The sequence below is a fragment of the Nerophis ophidion genome, linkage group LG07, assembly GCF_033978795.1.
Source record: "Nerophis ophidion isolate RoL-2023_Sa linkage group LG07, RoL_Noph_v1.0, whole genome shotgun sequence".
Classification (NCBI taxonomy): domain Eukaryota; kingdom Metazoa; phylum Chordata; class Actinopteri; order Syngnathiformes; family Syngnathidae; genus Nerophis; species Nerophis ophidion.
In genome coordinates, this window is record NC_084617.1 from 42,062,042 (window position 1) to 42,083,401 (window position 21,360).

General features: G+C 41.4%; 1 protein-coding gene across 3 annotated transcripts in view; it reads left to right on the forward strand.

Annotated features, from left to right (window-relative positions):
- arl15a (ADP-ribosylation factor-like 15a) overlaps positions 1-21,360 on the forward strand; it is a 316,966-nt gene that overhangs the window by 126,231 nt on the left and 169,375 nt on the right. For all 3 annotated transcript variants that reach the window (XM_061906215.1, XM_061906216.1, XM_061906214.1), the window contains exons 2-3: positions 5,554-5,698; positions 11,895-11,954. In XM_061906215.1, coding sequence (XP_061762199.1) covers positions 5,554-5,698; positions 11,895-11,954 — 205 coding nt within the window. The remainder of the gene's footprint in view (positions 1-5,553; positions 5,699-11,894; positions 11,955-21,360) is intronic.

The window sequence follows — 21,360 nt, forward strand, 5'->3', positions numbered from 1 at the left end:
ACTATCTCTTTAGTGTTATTTATATTTGAGTTTGAGTTTATTTGGAACATGCATGCATACAACATGATAAAGCACAATTTCCAGTTTCTCTATTCAACATGATCGGAGTAGGAAGAAGCAGAGCTTATTTAATCCTATCTCCTTTTCCTTTACAAAGCAGTTGCTAACACTTTTGTTCACTTCATGTTCTCAATGTATTCACAATATACTCCATAAGTTATAACTAAATAATAATAATATTAAAATAATAATATAAATAATAAGTAGTGAAGTAAGTTATATTTCATATGGTGAGATAAGTAAGATTATCTAGAAAATGAATGGATGGATGGAATAAATCTAGAATGTTTATCATGGTTCTTCTTCTTTGTACTTTGTAAATACTTTAAGTTTGAAGAGTTTCTTGAATTGGATAATTTTAGTGCATATAGTACACATGTGCCTCCACTTTGACAGTGTCTTCATCCCGTCGACCCGGTTTCTTTTTTTTAGCGCATCCATTTGAAGTCTACTGCCTGACGTAAGTTAGAACAAATTGCTTTTTTGAAGTAAAAATAGTAACAGCGAAGGACGCATGAGAATGTTTGAGCCAGTCTGCCCCACAACAAAAGGTTAGAGAAAAAACAAGAAACTTATTGGCGACAACGGCAGACTTCTGCAATGCTCTTTGGGTGAATTAGGGAAATATTCGCTGACGCCACAATCGGGGAAAATGTCACAAATTGAGTCAATTCCAAGACGAAATATGAAGGAAGGCAATATTGTTTTGTAAATATCCCCGCCATGCCTCCATGATTTGATTTCAGATTTCCAGGACTTATGCATATCCCAAATACACAAGGGAAGGTATTATAACTACAGTCGGTTCCCTTTCAAATACACTATTGTTGGAGCTGTAAGACATATTTTCAATTGTTAAAAAGTAGAATACTACTTAAGACTCAAGCCTAATATTCATGTTTGCAGAGGAGCTGCAATGTGTTTTGCTTGCATATTTTTTCTTGAAAATAACCCTATTAGAGTAAGCTACCCTGTTTTGATCTTCCTCTACCTGAAACGTGATATTATAAATGCTGAGAGTCGTGGTGTGTACCTTCACACTCTACCTCAACCAGAATGGTTGCTCTTGCCTGGCTAGTAAAAAAATATATTGCTCTTTAGTTGTGGATACTGATCTCTTCACACAAGTTAAAAAGATCTCATTCATGGTTCACACTGCATTTGCCCTTTAATGTCTCACAGCAGGCCTTCAGTCCTAGGCCGTGATTCATTGAGTGTCAGGTCTGCCTCTGGCTGACATCAGGGCCCAATCAGACACACACTGTAGACCCAAATAATCTCCAATGCCTCCATTGAACCTTGAGATTCTTAGACTAATGACGTTCAATTAAACAAATGGCTGCTTTTGTTCTTTGCCATTTTTCATTTCCTTTTTAAGACTTTGGTGTTAAGTCAATGTTATTTACAGTGTACAGCGCCAATTCAAGTCGGAATGTATCTCACAGCATTTGACACATGGAGGAGCCCCCACACTCCTCATACATTCAAGTAAAACAACTGAAGAAACAGAATCCAGACAGCAGGAATCAGTCTCAGTTGGAGTTGAGATGGAAGTGTAGACAGGTTAAATGATTGGGGAGCAGGGGTGAGAAAACAATAGTTGTATCAATAACCAACTCCTTCAGAAACGCCGTCACCATAACGGTAATTCACGCAAATTCAACCAATCCCCGCCAGTTACGAGCAATCTAGCAACTTTGGCTTGAACTACCAAAATGTATTTTGGCCAATCAGCATAATTTTGGCCAATTGCATTTGTCTCTGAGTCAAATACTCACGTCAGCTATCTAATCAAAACTCATTTTTGTTTCTAGTGTAGATGAAGCAGGAACAACAAAATGAAACAATAAAGTTGTTGTTTTACCTCACACTTACTTCCTGTTTCCGTGTAAGGCCTTCAGCTTTCTGGGTAATGTAGTATATAAATATTTACTTAATTGTTTACATACTCTTATGTTTATTCGACATCTAATTTATCCTGGATACAGCAATTAAGAACATATTTTTTTATTAAATGCTGACTGACCAAAGAGGCAGCATTTTTTTTTCTTCATTTAGATGTTAGAGATGTTGATGTGGGATGATAATCACTCATTGTCTCTGATTTACCAACAAACATTTGCAACATAAATCGCTCTAAACAATTCACAAATGCTTTCAACATGCTCGGGTAGATGTTTTGGCACTTAAATTAATGTTTAAGATGGACAAACACAGCCAAGTGTAAAGTAAAGAAGTATAATGTCTGCAACGTGTGGACGACAGGACATACAGCAGACAATAAGGAAGCCTTTGTTGGTGTTTCTTTCTGCAATTATATTTTATGTTTACTCTTATCAATTATAATAAATCAATTCAGCATGTCGGTATGTGGAACTAAATTATGGAATGGATTAAGCAACACATTGTAAAAAAGTGCTAATGTAATCGAGTTAAAAAACTGTTCTAACTCAAACTACAAAGAAGAAAAGTAATGATGAGCATTTTGAAACTTATTGAAAAATCCATCCATCCGTCTTCTTTAGCATATCTGGGTCAGGTCGCAGGGGCAGCAGACTTCCCTCTCCCCAGCCACTTTTTTCAGCCACTCCCAGGGGATCCCAAGGCATTCCCTGGCCAGCTGCGAGACACAGTCTTCCTAACGTGTCCCTGGTCTTCCCCGTTGCCTCCTACCGGTCGGACGTGCACGAAACACCTCCTTAGGGAGGAGTTCAGGGGCTTCCCGACCAGATGCCCGAACCACATCATCTGGCAACTCTCGATGTGGAGGAGCAGCGGCTTTACTTTGAGTTCCTCCTCAATGGCAGAGCTTCTCACCCTATCTCTAAGGCAGAGCCACGCCACCTGGCGGAGGAAGCTCATTTCGGCCACTCCTACCCGCCGTCATCTTGTCCTTTTGGTCAAAACACAAAGCTCATGACCATAGGTGAGGATGGGAACGTAGATCGACTGGTAAATTGAGAGCTTTGCCTTTCTGCTCAGCTTCTTCTTCACCACAACAGATCGATAAGGCATCCACATTACTGAAGATGCTGCACCGAGCCGCCTGTCGATCTCACGATCTACTCTTCCCTCACTCGTGAACAAGACTCCGAGGTACTTGAACTCATCCACTTGGGGCAAGATCTCGTCCCAAACCCGAAGATGGCACTCCACCCTTTTCCAGGCGAGAACCATGGACTCAGACTGTGAGTTGCTGATTCTCATCCCAGTCACTTCACACCCAACTGCAAACCGATCCATTGAGAGCTGAAGATTGGGGCCAAATGAAGCCATCAGGGCCACATCATCTGCAAAAATCAGAAACCTTATCCTGCAGCCACCAAACTAGATCCCCTCAACGCCCTGACTGCGCCAAGATATTCTGTCCATAAAAATTGTGAACAGAATCGGTGACGAAGGGCAGCCTTGGCGGAGTCCAACCCTCACTGGAAACGGGTCCGACTTACTGCCCGCAATGCAGACCAAGCTCTGACACTGATCATACAGGTTGCGGGCCGCCACAATCAGACAGTCCGACACGCCATACTCTGTGAGCACTCGCCACAGGACTTCCCGAATGCCTTCTTCAAGTCCACAAAGCACGTGTAGACTGATTGGGCAAACTCCCATGCACCCTCAAAGACCCTGCCGAGAGTATAGAGCATGTCCACAGTTCCACGACCAGGACGAAAACCAGACAAAGTCTCTTCTCCAGTACACCTGAATAGACCTTTTCGGGAGAACTAAGGAGTGTGATAGTTGAAACACACCCTCTGGTTCCCCTTCTTTAAGAGAGGAACCATTAACCTGGTCTGCCAATCAGGAAGGACCGCCCCCGATGTCCACGCGATGTTGCAGAGTTTTGTCAACGAAGACAGACCCACAGCATCTAGAGCCTTAAGGAACTCCGGACGGATCTCCTCCACCCCCGGCCGGGCCTTGGCTCCCAGAAGCTCCGCCCCTCTCTTCACCCAAGTGTGCAAAACATGAGACCGCAAATCCGATGACAAAACTACAAAGTCGATCATGGAACTGTGGCCTTGGGTGTCCTCGTGCCAAGTGCACATATGGACACCCTTATATTTGAACATGGTGTTTGTTATGGACAATCTGTGACAAGAACAAAAGTCTAATAACAAAACACCACTCGCGTTCAGATTTGGGCTGCCATTCTTCTCAATCCCGCCTTTCCAGGTTTCACTGTCTTTGCCAATTTGAGCGTTGAACTCCCCCAGTAGAACAAGAGAATCACCTGGGTGAGCACTCTCCAGTACTCCTTTGAGTGAATCCAAAAAAGGTGGGTACTCAGAGCAGCTGTTTGAGGCAAAAGGACAAGTCAGGACCCGTCCTCCCACACGAAGGCAGAGGGGAACCACCCTCTCGTCCACTGGGTTGAACTCCAACGGGGAGGCTTTGAGCCTGTACGTTGGGGTGGCAACCAGAATTGCCACCCCAGCCCGTCGCCTCTCACTGCGTGCAACGCCAGAGTGGAAGAGAGTCCAGCCCCTTTCGAGAGAACTGGTTCCAGAGCCCTTGCTGTGCGTCGATGTGAGAGTCCGACTATATCCAACCGGAACTTCTCCATCTCGCGCTCTAGCTCAGGCTCTCTGCCCCTAGTGAGGTGACGTTCCACTTCCTAAGAGCTAGCTTATGTAGCCGAGGATCGGACCGCCAAGTGCCCTGACTTTGGCTGTCGCCCAGCTCACATCACACCCGACCTCTAGGGCCCCTGCTATGGGTGGTCAGCCCATTGGAGGGGGGACCCACGTTGTCTCATCGGGCTGCCTGGCCGCGCCCCATGGGGGCAGGCACGGCCACCAGGCTTTCACAATCGTGCCCCACCTCTTGGCCTGACTCCAGAGGGGCGCCCCAGTGACCCGCGTCTTAACGAGGGATATCCTGGTCCTTTATTATTGAAAAATTAGATTATTTTATTCATCTCATTATGTGAATCACCACTTACTTGATTTATTTTTGAGGACTTTACTATAAATGGATTTAAAGTATTTACAAATTCAGAACAGGAAGTGAACAAATGTGTTAGTAATTGCTATGAAATGAAAACGAGGTGGGATTAAATACGATCTGCTTCTTCCTACTCCTTTTTGGACATGTCATAATGAGAAAGTGGAAATATGTGATGTACTATAGAGCAATTGTACATGTTTGAAATAACCTTTGACCATACTGCCACTTTGAAGTCTATGCTGTATAAAAGAAGTACTACATTAATTCAGTATTTGGTGCTCTTTGCGGTACAAACAACACTTTAAACATTGACAACAAATACGTCAAATCGCAAGATCAAACATAAATGATGTATTTTTTTTATTTTTCTACACTGTTGGAATGAGATGTTGTTCTCTTTTATATGAAGACAGCTGGGGGGTCCACTAGAGTCCCCCTGAAGACTTGCAAAGACTAAATACAGAGACATAATCACTATCCCAGTCTCACACAGGAATTTGATCCCTTCCCCAGTTATTTCATTATTGTTGGTTTTTGTTTCAGTGTTTCCGTGCACTGTGCTGTAAAGGACCGCCACCGCCAAGACCCGAGTACGATGTGGTTTGCATCGGCCTGATGGCTGCTGGAAAGACCAGCCTGCTCTCGCGCCTCTGCAGCGAGGGCAGCGACCGAATCGTTCCCACCACTGGTAAAATATTTATCATTCTCTTTTGCTTTCCAATAATCACACCCTCCAAATGCACTTATCATGCGTTTACAACAAATTGGAGCCAGTTATTACATCTGTGCACTAGTCATGCCAGAAACTGTGTTGTAACCCAGCAGCACAGTGGAGTGGTGTTAAGTATGTCCAGAAGAGGCTTTGGGGTTAGTGTGCTCTGCTTCTCAACACTCCACTTTCCACACATGTAATGCAATCCGTCAAGGACGCTGACACACCTTGTCCCTTCTCTTGCTTTTGCTGTTGCAGAAATCTTGTCTTTGATTCAGTCATTTTACACTTAAAGGGCCTGTTTGCTGCGTAGCTTACCAAAGTATTGTTTGTTTATTGTGATATCCGTTAGGGCAGCAGCTAGAGCTGGGCCTTATGACTGAAAACTGTATCCCTAGTGTTTAAATAATAAGTACCAGGGGAAATACATATTATTTCTCTGATTATAATGCCCTCAGCTATCAAGGCAGAAAAGAAAGGAAATGTCAACGTAAACATGGAAAACAATCAATGTAAGCAAAATTCTAAAATCACATTAACCACTTTACAATAATCTTTTAAAATTAAGGTGCAAAAATAAGGACTATGTAAGAAATACTTTAAATAAAGTGTAACAAAATTGTGCAAAGTGTGAAAATGTAAACATGGAGAAACCTGAGAAGAACTATTTTTTGCAGGTTTAGTGCCAGAAAGTTACAAGTGTTCTCTAAAGCAGTGGTCCCCAACCACCGGGCTGCGGCTCGATTGGTACCGGGCCGCAGAATAATTTTTTATTAATTGTAATTTTTTAAAATAATTTTTATTTTTTATTTTTTATCAAATCAACATAAAAAACACAAGATACACTTACAATTAGTGCACCAACCCCAAAAACCTCAATTTTTCATGACAAAAACCTCCCTTTTTCATGACAAAGAAAAAAAAAAGTCTCTCCTAACGGCCTCTGGTTTGGCAAAGACCCAGCAGCTGGTCTCCATGGCCAAAAGGCTCCCGGGAGGCAGATCCAGAAGTCATATATATATATATATATAAATACAAACCCCGCTTCCATATGAGTTGGGAAATTGTGTTAGATGTAAATATAAACGGAATACAATGATTTGCAAATCCTTTTCAACCTTTATTCAATTGAATGCACTACAAAGACAAGATATCTAATGTTCAAACTCATAAACTTTATTTTGTTTTGCAAATAATAATTAACTTAGAATTTCATGGCTGCAACACGTGCCAAAGTAGTTGGGAAAGGGCATGTTCACCACTGTGTTACATCCCCTTTTCTTTTAACAACACTCAATAAACGTTTGGGAACTGAGGAAACTAATTTTTAAAGCTTTGAAAGTGGAATTCTTTTCCATTCTTCTTTTATGTAGAGCTTCAGTCGTTCAACAGTCCGGGGTCTCTGCTGTCGTATTTTATGCTTCATAATGCGCCACACATTTTCGATGGGAGAAAGGTCTGGATTGCAGGGGGGCCAGGAAAGTACCCGCACTCTTTTTTTATGAAGCCACGCTGTTGTAACACGTGCTGAATGTGGCTTGCCATTGTCTTGCTGAAATAAGCAGGGGCGTCCATGAAAAAGACGCCGCTTAGATGGCACCATATGTTGTTCCAAAACCTGTATGTACCTTTCAGCATCAATGGTGCCTTCACAAATGTGTAAGTTACCCATGCCTTGGGCACTAATGCACCCCCATACCATCACAGATGCTGGCTTTTGAACTTTGCGTGGATAACAGTCTGGATGGTTTGCTTCCCCTTTGGTCCGGATGACACAATGTCGATTATTTCCCCAAAAAATTGAAATGTGGACTCGTCAGACAATAGAACACTTTTCCACTTTACATCAGTCCATCTTTGATGATCACGGGCCCAGAGAAGCCGGCGGTGTTTCTGGATGTTGTTGATAAATGGCTTTCGCTTTGCATAGTAGAGCTTTAACTTGTACTTACAGATATAGCGACAGACTGTATTTAGTGACAGTGGTTTTCTGAAGTGTTCCTGAGCCCATGTGGTGATATCCTTTAGAGATTGATGTCTGTTTTTGATTCAGTGCCGTCTGAGGCATCGAAGGTCACGGTCATTCAATGTTTGTTTCTGGCCATGCCACTCACGTGGAGTGATTTTTCCAGATTCTCTGAACCTTTTGATGATATTATGGACCCTAGATGTTGAAATCCCTAAATTTCTTGCAACTGCACTTTGAGAAACGTTCTTAAACTGTTTGCCTATTTGCTCACGCAGTTGTGGACAAAGGGGTGTACCTCGCCCCATCCTTTCTTGTGAAAGACTGAGCATTTTTTGGGAAGCTGCTTTTATACCCAATCATGGTACCCACCTGTTCCTAATTAGCCTGCACACCTGTGGGATGTTCCAAATAAGTGTTTGATGAGCATTCCTCAACTTTATCAGTATGTAAGGAGCGCTGTAACCGGCTGATCCGTCGGTGGTCTCGTCGGGACTGTGCCGAAAATGTAATTTCAGTTCTGATGTGTCTTGTACATGTTGGAACGGACAAATAAAAATGATTCTGATTTTGATTCTGATTCTGATGTATTGCCACCTTTCCCAACTTCTTTGGGACGTGTTGCTGGCATCAAATTCTAAAGTTAATGATTATTTGCAAAAAAAAAAAAATTTATCAGTTTGAACATCAAATATGTTGTCTTTGTAGCATATTCAACTGAATATGGGTTGAAAATGGTTTTCAAATCATTGTATTCCGTTTATTTTTACATTTAACACAATTTCCCAACTCATATGGAAACATGGTTTGTATATATATATATATATATATACATATATATATATATATATATATATATAGTAAAACATGAAAACAAGAGGGAAACACAAAAGGATGACACAAAAGCACAGAGCTCCTGCCAACAGCAGCCACTACAGCGGCGCCATCTTGGGAAAAAAATGCGCTGAAAAATAAGTTTTGTACATTATTGAGGTGATTCAATTCGCAGTAGTGCACATATGTGTTTGTGTGTGGTGTTTCTCCAACCGTGGTCATGTGGGGACATATATTTTGCTATTTTCAAAGGTATTTATTGAAGTCGCACTAAGCAGGACATCACTGAAGGCCTAGATGGGTAACGTGCGGCCCACCACTGTATTTTGCACATTAAAATAATGTAACTGATGAAATGTAAGTCAGTCAATATATGCAAATCTCAGCTTTATGTTTTATTGTGGGTAACAAAGCAAATATATCTCCTAAACCCCCTAATTATTTTTAGTGCTTTAGCACACTGGAAAAGTGGATGTATAAGAGGACATCATCAATGACCACCAGTAAGATTAGGGTCGAGTGCTCTTTACATTTCAACTGATACGGTATCAATTCCCAGTACCGTGGAATAGTTACCATTACTCAACGATACCGCTTTTTGGTACTTTTTGTGTTTTAATAGTTTTTGATGAGAAATTTTAACATTTTATTGTGATAATTAAAAATGTGCTGATTATGATAACTGTTGTTTAGTTGTTATATATTGTTTTATTATCATCATATTATCATTTGCAATTATTACTTTGAATTGCAATTACAGTTGCAAGTCTAAGACATTAGATGGCAGTAGTGTATAGTGTATGGTGTGTTCTGTGTTTTTTTTTTTGTTGTGTCCCTATTAAGTGTTAATACAGTAAGTATTATAATTATTACGCCCCAGCTGTTTGATTTTAACGTTTATCTTAGTTGTAGTTTTCATTAACAAATTCAGAGGCTGTTGAAATTGCCATATAAAATCGCTACTAGAAAACCAGATGCTGCATTTCAAGGGGCTATCCCAAATGAATTGAATTTAATTGAACCGAACCTATTTTTATTTAATATAATTACCGTATTTTTGGGACAATGAGGCGCATTTAAAATATTTTCATTTTCTCAAAAATCTACCATGCACCTCATAACTCCGTGCGCCTAATGTATGTATTTATTCTGGTTGTGCTTAACGACCTCAAAGCCATTTTATTAGTGTAATGATATGTGTGACTAGTAGATGGCTGTCACAGATAAGAGATAAGCGTGGACTGCAGGTTGACATAGGTTGACCTACTCAGTGGTTAGAGTGTCCGCCCGGAGATCGTTAGGTTGTTAGTCTAAACCCATACCAAAGACAAACCAAAATAAATAAAAAATCGGTCTAAGCCTGGGCCCCAGGAGAGGGGAACCATACCGAGGCCAAACAACTCATTGACATAGAACACATCCATCTTACATAAGAGGGAAACATCAAACATTAAAGAACACAAGGGAGCAGAGCTGATGCAACCAGCCACTTCTACATACAGCTATGAATAAAAAGTAAAAGAAACATATACACTGTGGTGGCCTCTGCCGTGTTCCACGCCATCGTCTGCTGGGGTGGTGGGAGCATGGCCAGAGACAGGAGCAGATCCAACAAAGCAACCAAGAGAGCCGACTCCACTCTCGACCGCCCACTAAATTGGCAAGTGTCCAGTCCGCATGGATGAGGACTGGACACTGAGGTGTCCTATACCTGCTCATTCAGCCAAGACACTGTGAAGCCTGTCAGTCCCGGCGCTCAGCGCTAGCTCCGCAGCCCTGGCTCTTCATCTGCATCTCCTCCAGTCTCTCCAAATGGACTCTGGTGTGGCAGAGACCCAGCAGCTGGTCTCCATGGCCAAATGGCTCCCGGGAGGCAGATCCAGAAGTCCACAAAAAAGCACCGCAGATGTCACGAAAGTGCCATCCCTTGTCACACAGTCCCAAAGGGTCCAGAATCGAAAGGCAAAATATATATACAGTATGTTTATATATATATATATATATATATATATATATAAAACACATGAAAACGAGAGGGAAACACACAAGGAAGACACAAGAGCATAGAGCTCCTGTCAACAGCTGCCACTACAGCGGCGCCATCTTGGAAAAAATAAATAAATAAAAACCTGTCAAAATGTTTAGTCTGACTTTGGTAAGCTACAAAGACGCACCACTTGATGTCTTTGGGCTCTCCATAAGCCCTAAAAATTGGTGCGCGTCTGCCATTGTAATCCGCGTCGTAGCCAATAGGCTCCTTCTTTTTCTCTATCCTCTTGTTGCGGGGCATTCATCCTCCGCTGTTGCCATTTTTAATATTTAAGCAGCGTACAGTTCTAACTTCTGTCAGTAGACTCGCTATGGAAGCGCTAAAAACTACGGGTTCAACAAAGATGATAGGTAGAAGACGCCGTCGAAGTGGAGGCACGTAAATAAAACTGCCCACAAAAACAGGGTATCCTAAAGAGACAGTTTAAAAGTGGTTTGAAGATGATCTGTAAAACATAGTCTAAGCAACATTTTGACCCAAGAACCATCATTACATGTTATGTAGACCACAAGGAAGTGTTTCAAATGTGGAAAAAAAATCATAAGATTCCTTTAATGCGCCCTATAATCCAATTCGCCTTTTGTATGAAAAAAGACCTGAATAGACCCGCTCATTGGCAGTGTGCCTTGTAATCCGGTGCGCCTTATGGTACGAAAAATACGGTAGTAACTGTGAAACATATAGACACTATCCAAATATGTTCTGTTAAACCACTACTGGTAACGCAAGTGGTGTTCTTTTTATATTATTTAGTTTGAAAAATGGAACTTTGTTCAAGTTGCAAATAGCCCCTTTAACAAATCGAAGATAGCTCACTTCAACCACGTTAACTTGAGAATCTTTGGCAAAATATGTCTGCACCTGCAATTGATGAAATAGCTTATTGTTTATTCAGCAGTAACTGATTCTCTGGAATTACATTTAGCTGTCAACACTCTGCAGAAAAATCCTGACTGATGCTCCAGCTTTGCCCCGCCCACATCTGCATTCATAGTTTTCCACTGTTGTAACACTTACAAACAACATAACGATCTTGTAAAATGTGACAAATCTGTGTCATTTGGACATCAGTAATACAGCACACACAAACAGTTGTGTGTGCTGTATTACATCTTCCACATGTAACCACACATTGGTTTTGTTACACTTCCAACTTGGGACACACAAAAATGTTGTTTGTGTCATAAAAATGCTTTTAATCTGTGCTTTCCTCCTGGTAGTAAGGTCCCTGTAAAATGATGAAAAAAATACTATTGTGAACAATTTCTGAACTGTCAACCATTTTTGGTTCGCATGACAGTGACATGTGTCTTCCTCCTCAGGTTTTAGTATCAAAGCAGTGCCCTTTCCTAACGCCATCCTGAATGTGAAAGAACTTGGAGGTGAGTATTTCTTCTCTGTATTCCAGCTCAACCAAATAGTCATTAAAAACCATTCAAATCCATCCATCTATTTTATTCCGCTTATCCGAGTTCGCGTCGCGGGGCAGCAGCCTAAGCATGGAAGCCCAGACTTCCCTCTACCCAGCCACTTCGCCAAGCTCTTCCCGGGGGGATCCCGAGGAGTTCCCAGGCAAGCCGGGAGACATAGTCTTCCCAACGTGTCCTGGGTCTTCCCCGTGGCCTCCTACTGGTCGGACATGCCCGAAACACCCCCTTCGGGAGGCGTTCGGGTGGCATCCTGACCAGATGCCCGAACCATCTCATCTGGCTCCTCTCAATGTGGAGGAGCAGCGGCTTTACTTTGAGCTCCTCCCGGATGGCAGAGCTTCTCACCCTATCTCTAAGGGAGAGCCCCGCAACCCGGCAGAGGAAACTCATTTCGGCCGCTTGTACCCGTGATCTTATCCTTTTGGTCATAACCAAAGCTCATGACTATAGGTGAGGATGGGAACGTAGATCGACCGGTAAATTGAAAGCTCTGCCTTCCGGCTCAGCTCCTTTTTTACCACAACAGATCGATCATTCAAATACATTTGTCCCCCATTTAAGTGAAACAGCTTAGTCTTTCACAAAAATACTAAAATTTGAAAAGTTGCACATTTCTATGTGACACAAACATTCATGGAAGAACAAAGATTAGTTGATTAGCTTTCTCTTTCAACACCTTTCAGTCCATGATTATACAAGCTATATTTTATGTCTGTCTCCAGTTGTGAAACAATTATGTACATCAATGCAAGAATATTGCATTACACTGTAAGCAGCTGATTGTCTCATTGCCATTTAGTCCCGTAAAGCTACAATGCTACATGCTAACGTGTCATTCCATTTGTCAATCGGCTTGTCTAGTAATAGTTATTTAGCAGCGAAGAGACAAACAAGACTGTTTAAATGTAATACAAAGTGCTAACAATTTAACAAACTGTGTGCGAAACCAGAACTGTGTAACTACATGTGCCAGTGTCCGAATTGCTACTTGCTACAGTGGGATCCGGTTCTGGCGGTCCTGTCGTTGGCCGGCCTACCTGCATGGGGCCAGGGGTCCCATGTTCCCTAGGTACCACACCTGCTGTTTTGGGTTGGGCCTTCTGGGTGCTTGGGGTCGTACTTACTAATATATTGTACATACACACGCACTGTATGTTCATACGCACATTTGTAGGTACATCCACAAGCACGTTCACTCTACAAACATACATATACACATACTCATGCATATTATCACATTTCATCAAACATATATTCATGTTGTTTCCCTAGGGCAGTGGTTCTCAAACTTTTTTTGTCATCCCCCACTTTGGACAAGGGGGAGTTTTCAAGCCCCATCACCCCAACAAGAACGCTAATGCCAAGCTTAACATTTTCAAATTCATTGAACATCAACATTCAAGTTGTATACATTCAAACTCAATAAAATAAAATAACCTCAAGTTCAATAATAAATAATATAACTGTGCAGCTGTGGTATAACTTGCATCAAGTTCAATAATAAATAAAATAACTACTCTGCCAGTTTTCTTTGAAAGAAATCAAGTGGCTTATTGACGTGATTGGAGTGTGTGGTATCGAGGTGTCTCTTTATTTTGTTGGGTCTCATGCTGTCTGCTGCTAGCGGTTTTAGACACAGAACACACAGGGGTCTCTCCTCTGCCCCAACCACCGTTGCCGTGAATCCAAGAGCAAGATACCCTTCATCATATTTTCTTTTCGGTTGGCTTTTTGGTTGATTAAGCCCGTCAGATTTTTGTTTCTCTGCAGGCGATGGCTCTGGCTCGATGACCTTTGAGGTGCGAGTCACAAATTTATCCATTTTGTGTAATTGTGATCCACACATTAGCCTGCTACCCATCCACATGAAAGATTGTTTCGCATAGCCCATTAGTTACTGTTGCTATGTTTGTCAAACTTTCGCTCCTACCTAGAAATTCAAGGCCTCGAGGAAAAATAAGTAATTTACATTTATTTATATAGCGGATTTCACAGACATAATCCCAAAGTGATTTAAAGTGTGTATAGAAAATGAAAGTATGGTAAAACTATTTAAAGTGAAATTTCCTCCCGTTCCTCGCGCCCCACCTGTCATGTCTCTATTCCCCACCAGTGGGGCCCGCCCCACACTTTGAGAAACGCTGCCCTAGGGGAAGCTAGGTAAAACACGGCACACTGACAAAACTTAACCTATTGTTACGAAAACAATCTACAAGGTTAATATAGTTTGCTTCTCTTTCTTCCCCTCCATTTATCTGCTTTCTTTTGTAATTCAAGTTATCATTACATGTATGTATTGTTGCATTTTAAACACTTTTATTGTTGATAATACAGTAGAGGTAATTATTATGGGCATGCTGCAATGCAAGCAGCCCATATTATTATTGCTCATACTTCAAACTTTATTAAAATAGTTCTTCACATTTCTCTTACGCCTAATGCGAGACGAATCGGCCAACAAACCCCCACATATGTTATACCGTTGGAAAGGTCTCGTTCGCACCGACAGGGGTACTTTTAGTTGGGAACATTTTGTGTTACCATGGCGACGCTATTTCAAAAACTAATCGCTACGGCCTCATTGATTTGGTACGTACCTTTGAAATGGCGGACATTGCCAGCAAAACGCTCTAAACTGTAAGATGACCTCCTCTTGTAGCCCAGCCATACGTTCACATAGCTCGATGCTTAATGTCTCATTTTGTTCACACACTTGTCGGCTTTAACCCTGGCTAAAAAGTTTTTTCGTCTAATGTTTGGGTTTGGCTGAAAGGCCATAGGTAGGAGGCGAGCGCCTTTGGCCTTCCTCTATTAAAGCGGATGGCGTTCACTCTAATTTACTCAAGCGTGGAAGCCCCATAAATTAGCTTTTTTGGTTAACAACCTGTCCACACAGTCACATCTTTTATTCCACTATCATGTGTTTCGTTGAAAACATTGACACATGTCACTTTTATGGAGCTCATGTGTCCCATTTGGCTTCTGTTGGCCCTCAAAGCCAAGAAAGTCAGCTAAATCTCTTGTTGACTCCAATGTGAAATGTTGGCGTGAAAAAACACATTTTTCAACTTTTCGGAAATCTGAACGTTCCTCAAACCCTTAAGGGGCTCACAGTTTTTATGAAAAGTCGATATCTCGAAGTGTTTGCCCACAATCAGACTTTGTTCGGCATGAAGTTTTTCTAAAAATCGTACATAAACTGCTGTCCTCGTGTAATGGTGACAGGTTCATCTAATTAGATGAAGTCTTTTGAAGTCACGTGACAGCCCCACTCCTGAGGTATCTTAGGCCATGTCTACACTAAATCGTTTAACCCCTTAAACAAATAATTATTTAGCCTGAGCCCGCTTTCAGGTCCCTCTGATCTGTAAAAATGTTTACACGGGTAAGTCAGCCTTATAATTCTTGAATCTCCTGCACTTAGCTTTGTATGGACTTATTGATCCTTTACAAAGTGAGTTTAGCGAGGAAGTGACGCCAGAAAGACCTCGCCCACACAGGAATTGACGTCAGAAAGAAGAAGCCACAGCCAGCTTCATAATAAAGCGGTTTCGTAGCTCGGAGCTAACTGCTGGAAATATGAAGGCGGATCATCCAGACATGGCAGTGTTTCTTGTTTTTCTACATGTACAGACGGTTGTGGATATCACACATGAATACCTTAGGAGAAAGCGATTGCAGCTATTTGGGATACAACACATCTCAGACGGCAAGAAAAACTTTACAATGTCCAGGTCAGCTGTGATTCTACTTAGCGAAAAACTTTGTCCATTGGTCGAAGGAGAGAACGAGAATGCGAGCTCCCGTGGATGTAACACAAAAAAGATAGCCATTGCTTTGTATTACCTGGTCTTAGAGGAAAACAGCTTTTGGACTGGCAAAACAGATTGTATCAGCTATCGTCCGCCATGTATGTCGCGGACTCGACGTCTAGGTCCAGTGTATATAAAGTCACCAAAAACAAATGGAGTGAGGAGTGTCCTGACCAGATATCTGGATCCCTAGTTTGATTGTTGTTAAATCTTCTTTATCACATTGTTTAGGTGTCTAATAAAGATTTGATTAATTTATGATGGCTCAGGTGTGATTCACTACAATAAGGCCCCACAGCACACTGGATTCCAGTTAATTGAAATACCACAACACTGGATATTGTTCAAATAAGTTCAATTTAAAAACTTGCACACAAAGCAACACTGGAGGTGGTTATGGCGTGCGCATTTTCCGCGAATGCGTACTAGGTCGTGTTGCGCCGGCGGGGGGAGGGGGTCTTAAAACAGTGGCATTGTTGTGTGTGGACACGGATAAGGTTAGGTGTGATTTACCCTGGATAACCTTATCCAGTTTAGTGCAAACAGGGCCCTAGTCTGGTGTTTGTACAGGGCCGTAACTAACAGTTCAATGTGCACACAACATAGACAAACAGGGCCCCCCAGTACAAAAATCATGTTTTTTTCTATCTGCGTTGGTGTCGAGCAAGTTTGCTAGCATACTTGTGAGAACGTTAGCATACTAGCTTTTCCCCCCAGCATCTCTCATTTTAGCATGCTAACATTTAATGCTAACTTTTTGCTATTTGCTTTGTCTACACCAACAAATACTTGTGAGCACGTTAGCATGCCAGCTTTTTTCCCCCGAGCCTCTCTCACATTAGCATGCTAACGTTTTATGCAAGCTTTTTTGCTACTTTCTATGTCTACGCCAACAAATACTGGAGTTTGGTATTTCTTCTTACACAGTCATGTGCTAGCTTCTTAACGTTAGCATGCCAGCATGCTAACATTAGCATGGCAACTTTTACAGCTAATATTACACTTGTTTCTCTAATTCCGCTGCCATACACCTTAGAGTCATATAACTTGAATGTGAAACTTCTTGACTGTTAGCGTGCTAACTTTAGCAAGCCAGCACGCTAACATTAAAGTGTTAACAATTTTTTGCAAATTTGACACTTTTTTCTCGAATTCCGTAGCCATACAACTTACAGTCATATAACTTGGTATGTGAAACATGCTAACTGTTGGCATATTTACGTTAGCATAATAGCATGCATGCTATCATTAAAAAGCTAGCTTTTTGAGCTAATTTTGCAACCGTTTTCCCAAGAGTCATATAACTTGGTATTTGACGCATGCTAACTTTTTCATCTAATTTTACACTTTTTTCTCTATTTCAGCAGTAATCGTTTGACCTCTGTTATTGCCAACAAAGTTGTATTAGAAAGTATTGAGTGGAATTTTTGTCATTGACCAAATACTTACTTTCCACCATAATTTACGAATGAATTCTTTAAAATACCTATAATGTGAATTCCTGGATTTTTTTATTTTCACATTCCGTCTCTCACAGTTGAAGTGTACCTATGATGAAAATTACAGACCTCTGTCATCATTTTAAGTGAGAGAACTTGCACAATCGGTGGCTGACTAAATACTTTTTTGTCCCACTGTATGGTACAATACAATCAGCAAAATATGATGGAGCTGGACCCTTTAATATTTTATACATAAGTAGTTAAAAACTTTAATTCACATCTTAAGTGCACAGGGAGCCAGTGCAGGTGAGCCAGTATAGGCGTAATTTGATCAAACTTTTTTGTTCTTGTCAAAAGTCTAGCATCCGCATTTTGTACCAACTGTAATCTTTTAATGCTAAAGATAGGGAGACGTGAAAATAATACGTTACAGTAATCGGGACGAGACGTAACGAACGCATGAATAATGATCACAGTATCGCTAGTGGACAAAATGGAACAGATTTTAGCAATATTACGGATATGAAAGAAGGCTGTTATAAAAAAAATAGTGGACATCCATTGTTTAATTTTATTCAGACACACCTCCACGTGACTACAATCTGGCGTGTTGGTCAGCTTTAGGGGCATGTAAAGTTGGGTGTCATCAGCATAACAGTGAAAGCTAATGTGCTTATGATGTCACCTACAGGCAGCATGTAAATGCTGAAGAGTGCAGGTTCCAGGAACCGAACCCTGTGGAACTCCGCACATTACCTTAACATAGTCTGAGGTCACATTGTTATGGGAGACACACTGCATCCTATCAGTAAGATAGGAGTTAAACCAATTAAAGGCTAAGTCTGACATACCAATCAATATGTGTGGAGATATCAGCTGAAGTAACAAGTTAGTATATGTCACAAGTCGATGCAGATTTTTAAACTCTCATTTGGAACACACATTTTTTTTTAGAAATGTCTCCTCAATGCCTCCATGGTTTGAATTGACATGTTCTGTACTTATGGATCCCAAATACACAAAAAGAGAGCCTTGAGTGTGTTCTACGGCAGACATCCTTTGGTACTGGTATTGGTCAAATGTCAACAATACCAACCCTAATTGTTTTGAGTTAGTCCATGTTTAATGCTCTGCTAGCTCTTTGTGTATTAATCTTGATTTATTGATGTTTCCACGCACACCTTGGTTTACACCCACTGGTAAACATGGCAATCAAAAGCATGTTTTCTTCTTCCCAGCATCAGCGCTTTCTCTCACACGGTGACACTTGTGTACAGACGTAAGACCTGTTGATGTTTTCGAGGGTCTGTACAATCCTTCCAGTTCCTAGAACTGCGCAGCGCTCGAGGAAGCCGTTTAACAAGCGCAGAGGCTGGATCTAGAGGTGGAGGAACGTAAACACGGTAAAACGCAGCGGGAGTCCCCCAAGCCTTAAAGGGAGTTAGGAGAAGGACACATCGTCGCTGTACTGTTTTCTTCAACGTTGTTAGGGCTTTTTTCTTGGCGGTACGTGACAGGTGCAATACAGACTTTAAAGCCTCCAGAGAAGATGAAATACACAAAGCCCTTAGGGACCACCAAGGCCAGCGCTACCAAATTTGGACAAGCGTTTTTCTGGTTTGGGTCAAAGCCGATCTGCTGGGACATTATTGTGGTTTTGATTTAGAGGAGTTGGCATGTGCTTAAAGGGGAACTGCACGTTTGTATCATTCACAATCCTTATGTGCAACAAGCACACACAATTTGTTTTTTTTATGCATTCTTAACTCGTAAATAAATGCTAGCAAAAGTCAGCTAACAAGGAAAGTTGCTCTATTCTGGCTATAAAGCGCTAAAAACCTCAATCAATGTTTTATATACACGTTTATATTTAATGTAAAGCATGTTCATAAAGCATGTAATATTTTGCTCGTTTTAAAAATACAGTAAAGTTTGTGTTTCCTTTTCAATAACAACAACAACTACTACTACTACTACTGCTACTAATGGTGACAGACTTCGCAAGAGACGACGACTACTTTGGGCCAAATGACGATCCAGAAACGTATATTTTTGAGCCTGAATGTAAGGAGGATGAGCTGCAAGTTCTAAAAGTTGAGTGATAAACAAAAAATAGCACTATAGTTATTTTCTTGACAAGTAATATAAACTATGAACATAATAAAACAATCACTTAGTGTACAATGTCTGCTCTCACTGGGATGCCGAAGATGAAGAATAATCATAATCCTCAATCCAAAAAAAAAAAAGAAAGGTGCCTCAATCGAGCGTCATTTCGTGTCTTTCACGCCCTTTCCAGTTCTAAATTGAACTTCAAAGTTCACTTCTTGGTTTATGGCCACAACCTTCCACTATACCTCTGAGAGGCGTGATTTATAATCTAGAATTAATACATTTTCACCAACTCAGAACCCATAGATTAGCTCACCAATTTAGTATGTCAATATTGCAGCACCACCTCGTTAGCTACCTGTGATCACTCAATCAATCAATCAATCAATGTTTATTTATATAGCCCCAAATCACAAATGTCTCAAAGGACTGCACAAATCATTACGACTACAACATCCTCGGAAGAACCCACAAAAGGGCAAGGAAAACTCACACCCAGTGGGCAGAGAGAATTCACATCCAGTGGGATGCCAGTGACAATGCTGACTATGAGAAACCTTGGAGAGGACCTCAGATGTGGGCAACCCCCCCTCTCTAGGGGACCGAAAGCAATGGATGTCGAGCGGGTCTAACATGATACTGTGAAAGTTCAATCCATAGTGGCTCCAACACAGCCGCGAGAGTTCAGTTCAAGCGGATCCAAGACAGCAGCGAGAGTCCCGTCCACAGGAAACCATCTCAAGCGGATCAGCAGCGTAGAGATGTCCCCAACCGATACAGGCGAGCGGTCCATCCTGGGTCCCGACGAGCGGTCCATCCTGGGTCTCGACTCTGGACAGCCAGTACTTCATCCATGGTCATCGGACCGGACCCCCTCCACAAGGGAGGGGGGGACATGGGAGAAAGAAAAGAAGCGGCAGGTCAACTGGTCTAAAAAGGAGGTCTATTTAAAGGCTAGAGTATACAGATGAGTTTTAAGGTGAGACTTAAATGCTTCTACTGAGGTAGCATCTCGAACTGTTACCGGGAGGGCATTCCAGAGTACTGGAGCCCGAACGGAAAACGCTCTATAGCCCGCAGACTTTTTTTGGGCTCTAGGAATCACTAATAAGCCGGAGTCTTTTGAACGCAAATTTCTTGCCGGGACATATGGTACAATACAATCGGCAAGATAGGCTGGAGCTAGACCGTGTAGTATTTTATACGTAAGTAGTAAAACCTTAAAGTCACATCTTAAGTGCACAGGAAGCCAGTGCAGGTGAGCCAGTACAGGCGTAATGTGATCAAACTTTCTTGTTCTTGTCAAAAGTCTAGCAGCCGCATTTTGTACCAGCTGTAATCTTTTAATGCTAGACATGGGGAGACCCGAAAATAATACGTTACAGTAATCGAGACGAGACGTAACAAACGCATGGATAATGATCTCGGCGTCTTTAGTGGACAAAATGGAGCGAATTTTAGCGATATTACGGAGATGAAAGAAGGCCGTTTTAGTAACGCTTTTAATGTGTGACTCAAAGGAGAGAGTTGGGTCGAAGATAATACCCAGATTCTTCACCGAGTCACCTTGTTTTATTATTTGGTTGTCAAATGTTAAGGTTGTATTATTAAATCACTGTACCCCTAAAAGCAGTCCCTCTGCATTAGCGCTAATAACAATTGTCAAACTCATGGCCGGGGGGCCAGATCTGGCCCGCCACATTGTTTTATGTGGTTAGTGAAAACTTTGAAATAATGTGCGTGAATAAAGTACTTTTTTTTTTTACCAAACGTATTTGGGTTATTTTGACAAAAACATTGCATGTACTCCATAAAATGTAATTATTCATCAATCATGCCAAATACATTTGAACATATATTCCCCCCAAAATTGTCCAGATAAAATTAAAAACCTAAATATCTGCATATAATTTCAAAGCAAGTTATCCATCTCGTTTTGGCAAAAAAAATATGTATAATAAAATGCATAAGCAATAGTGTAATAATATAATT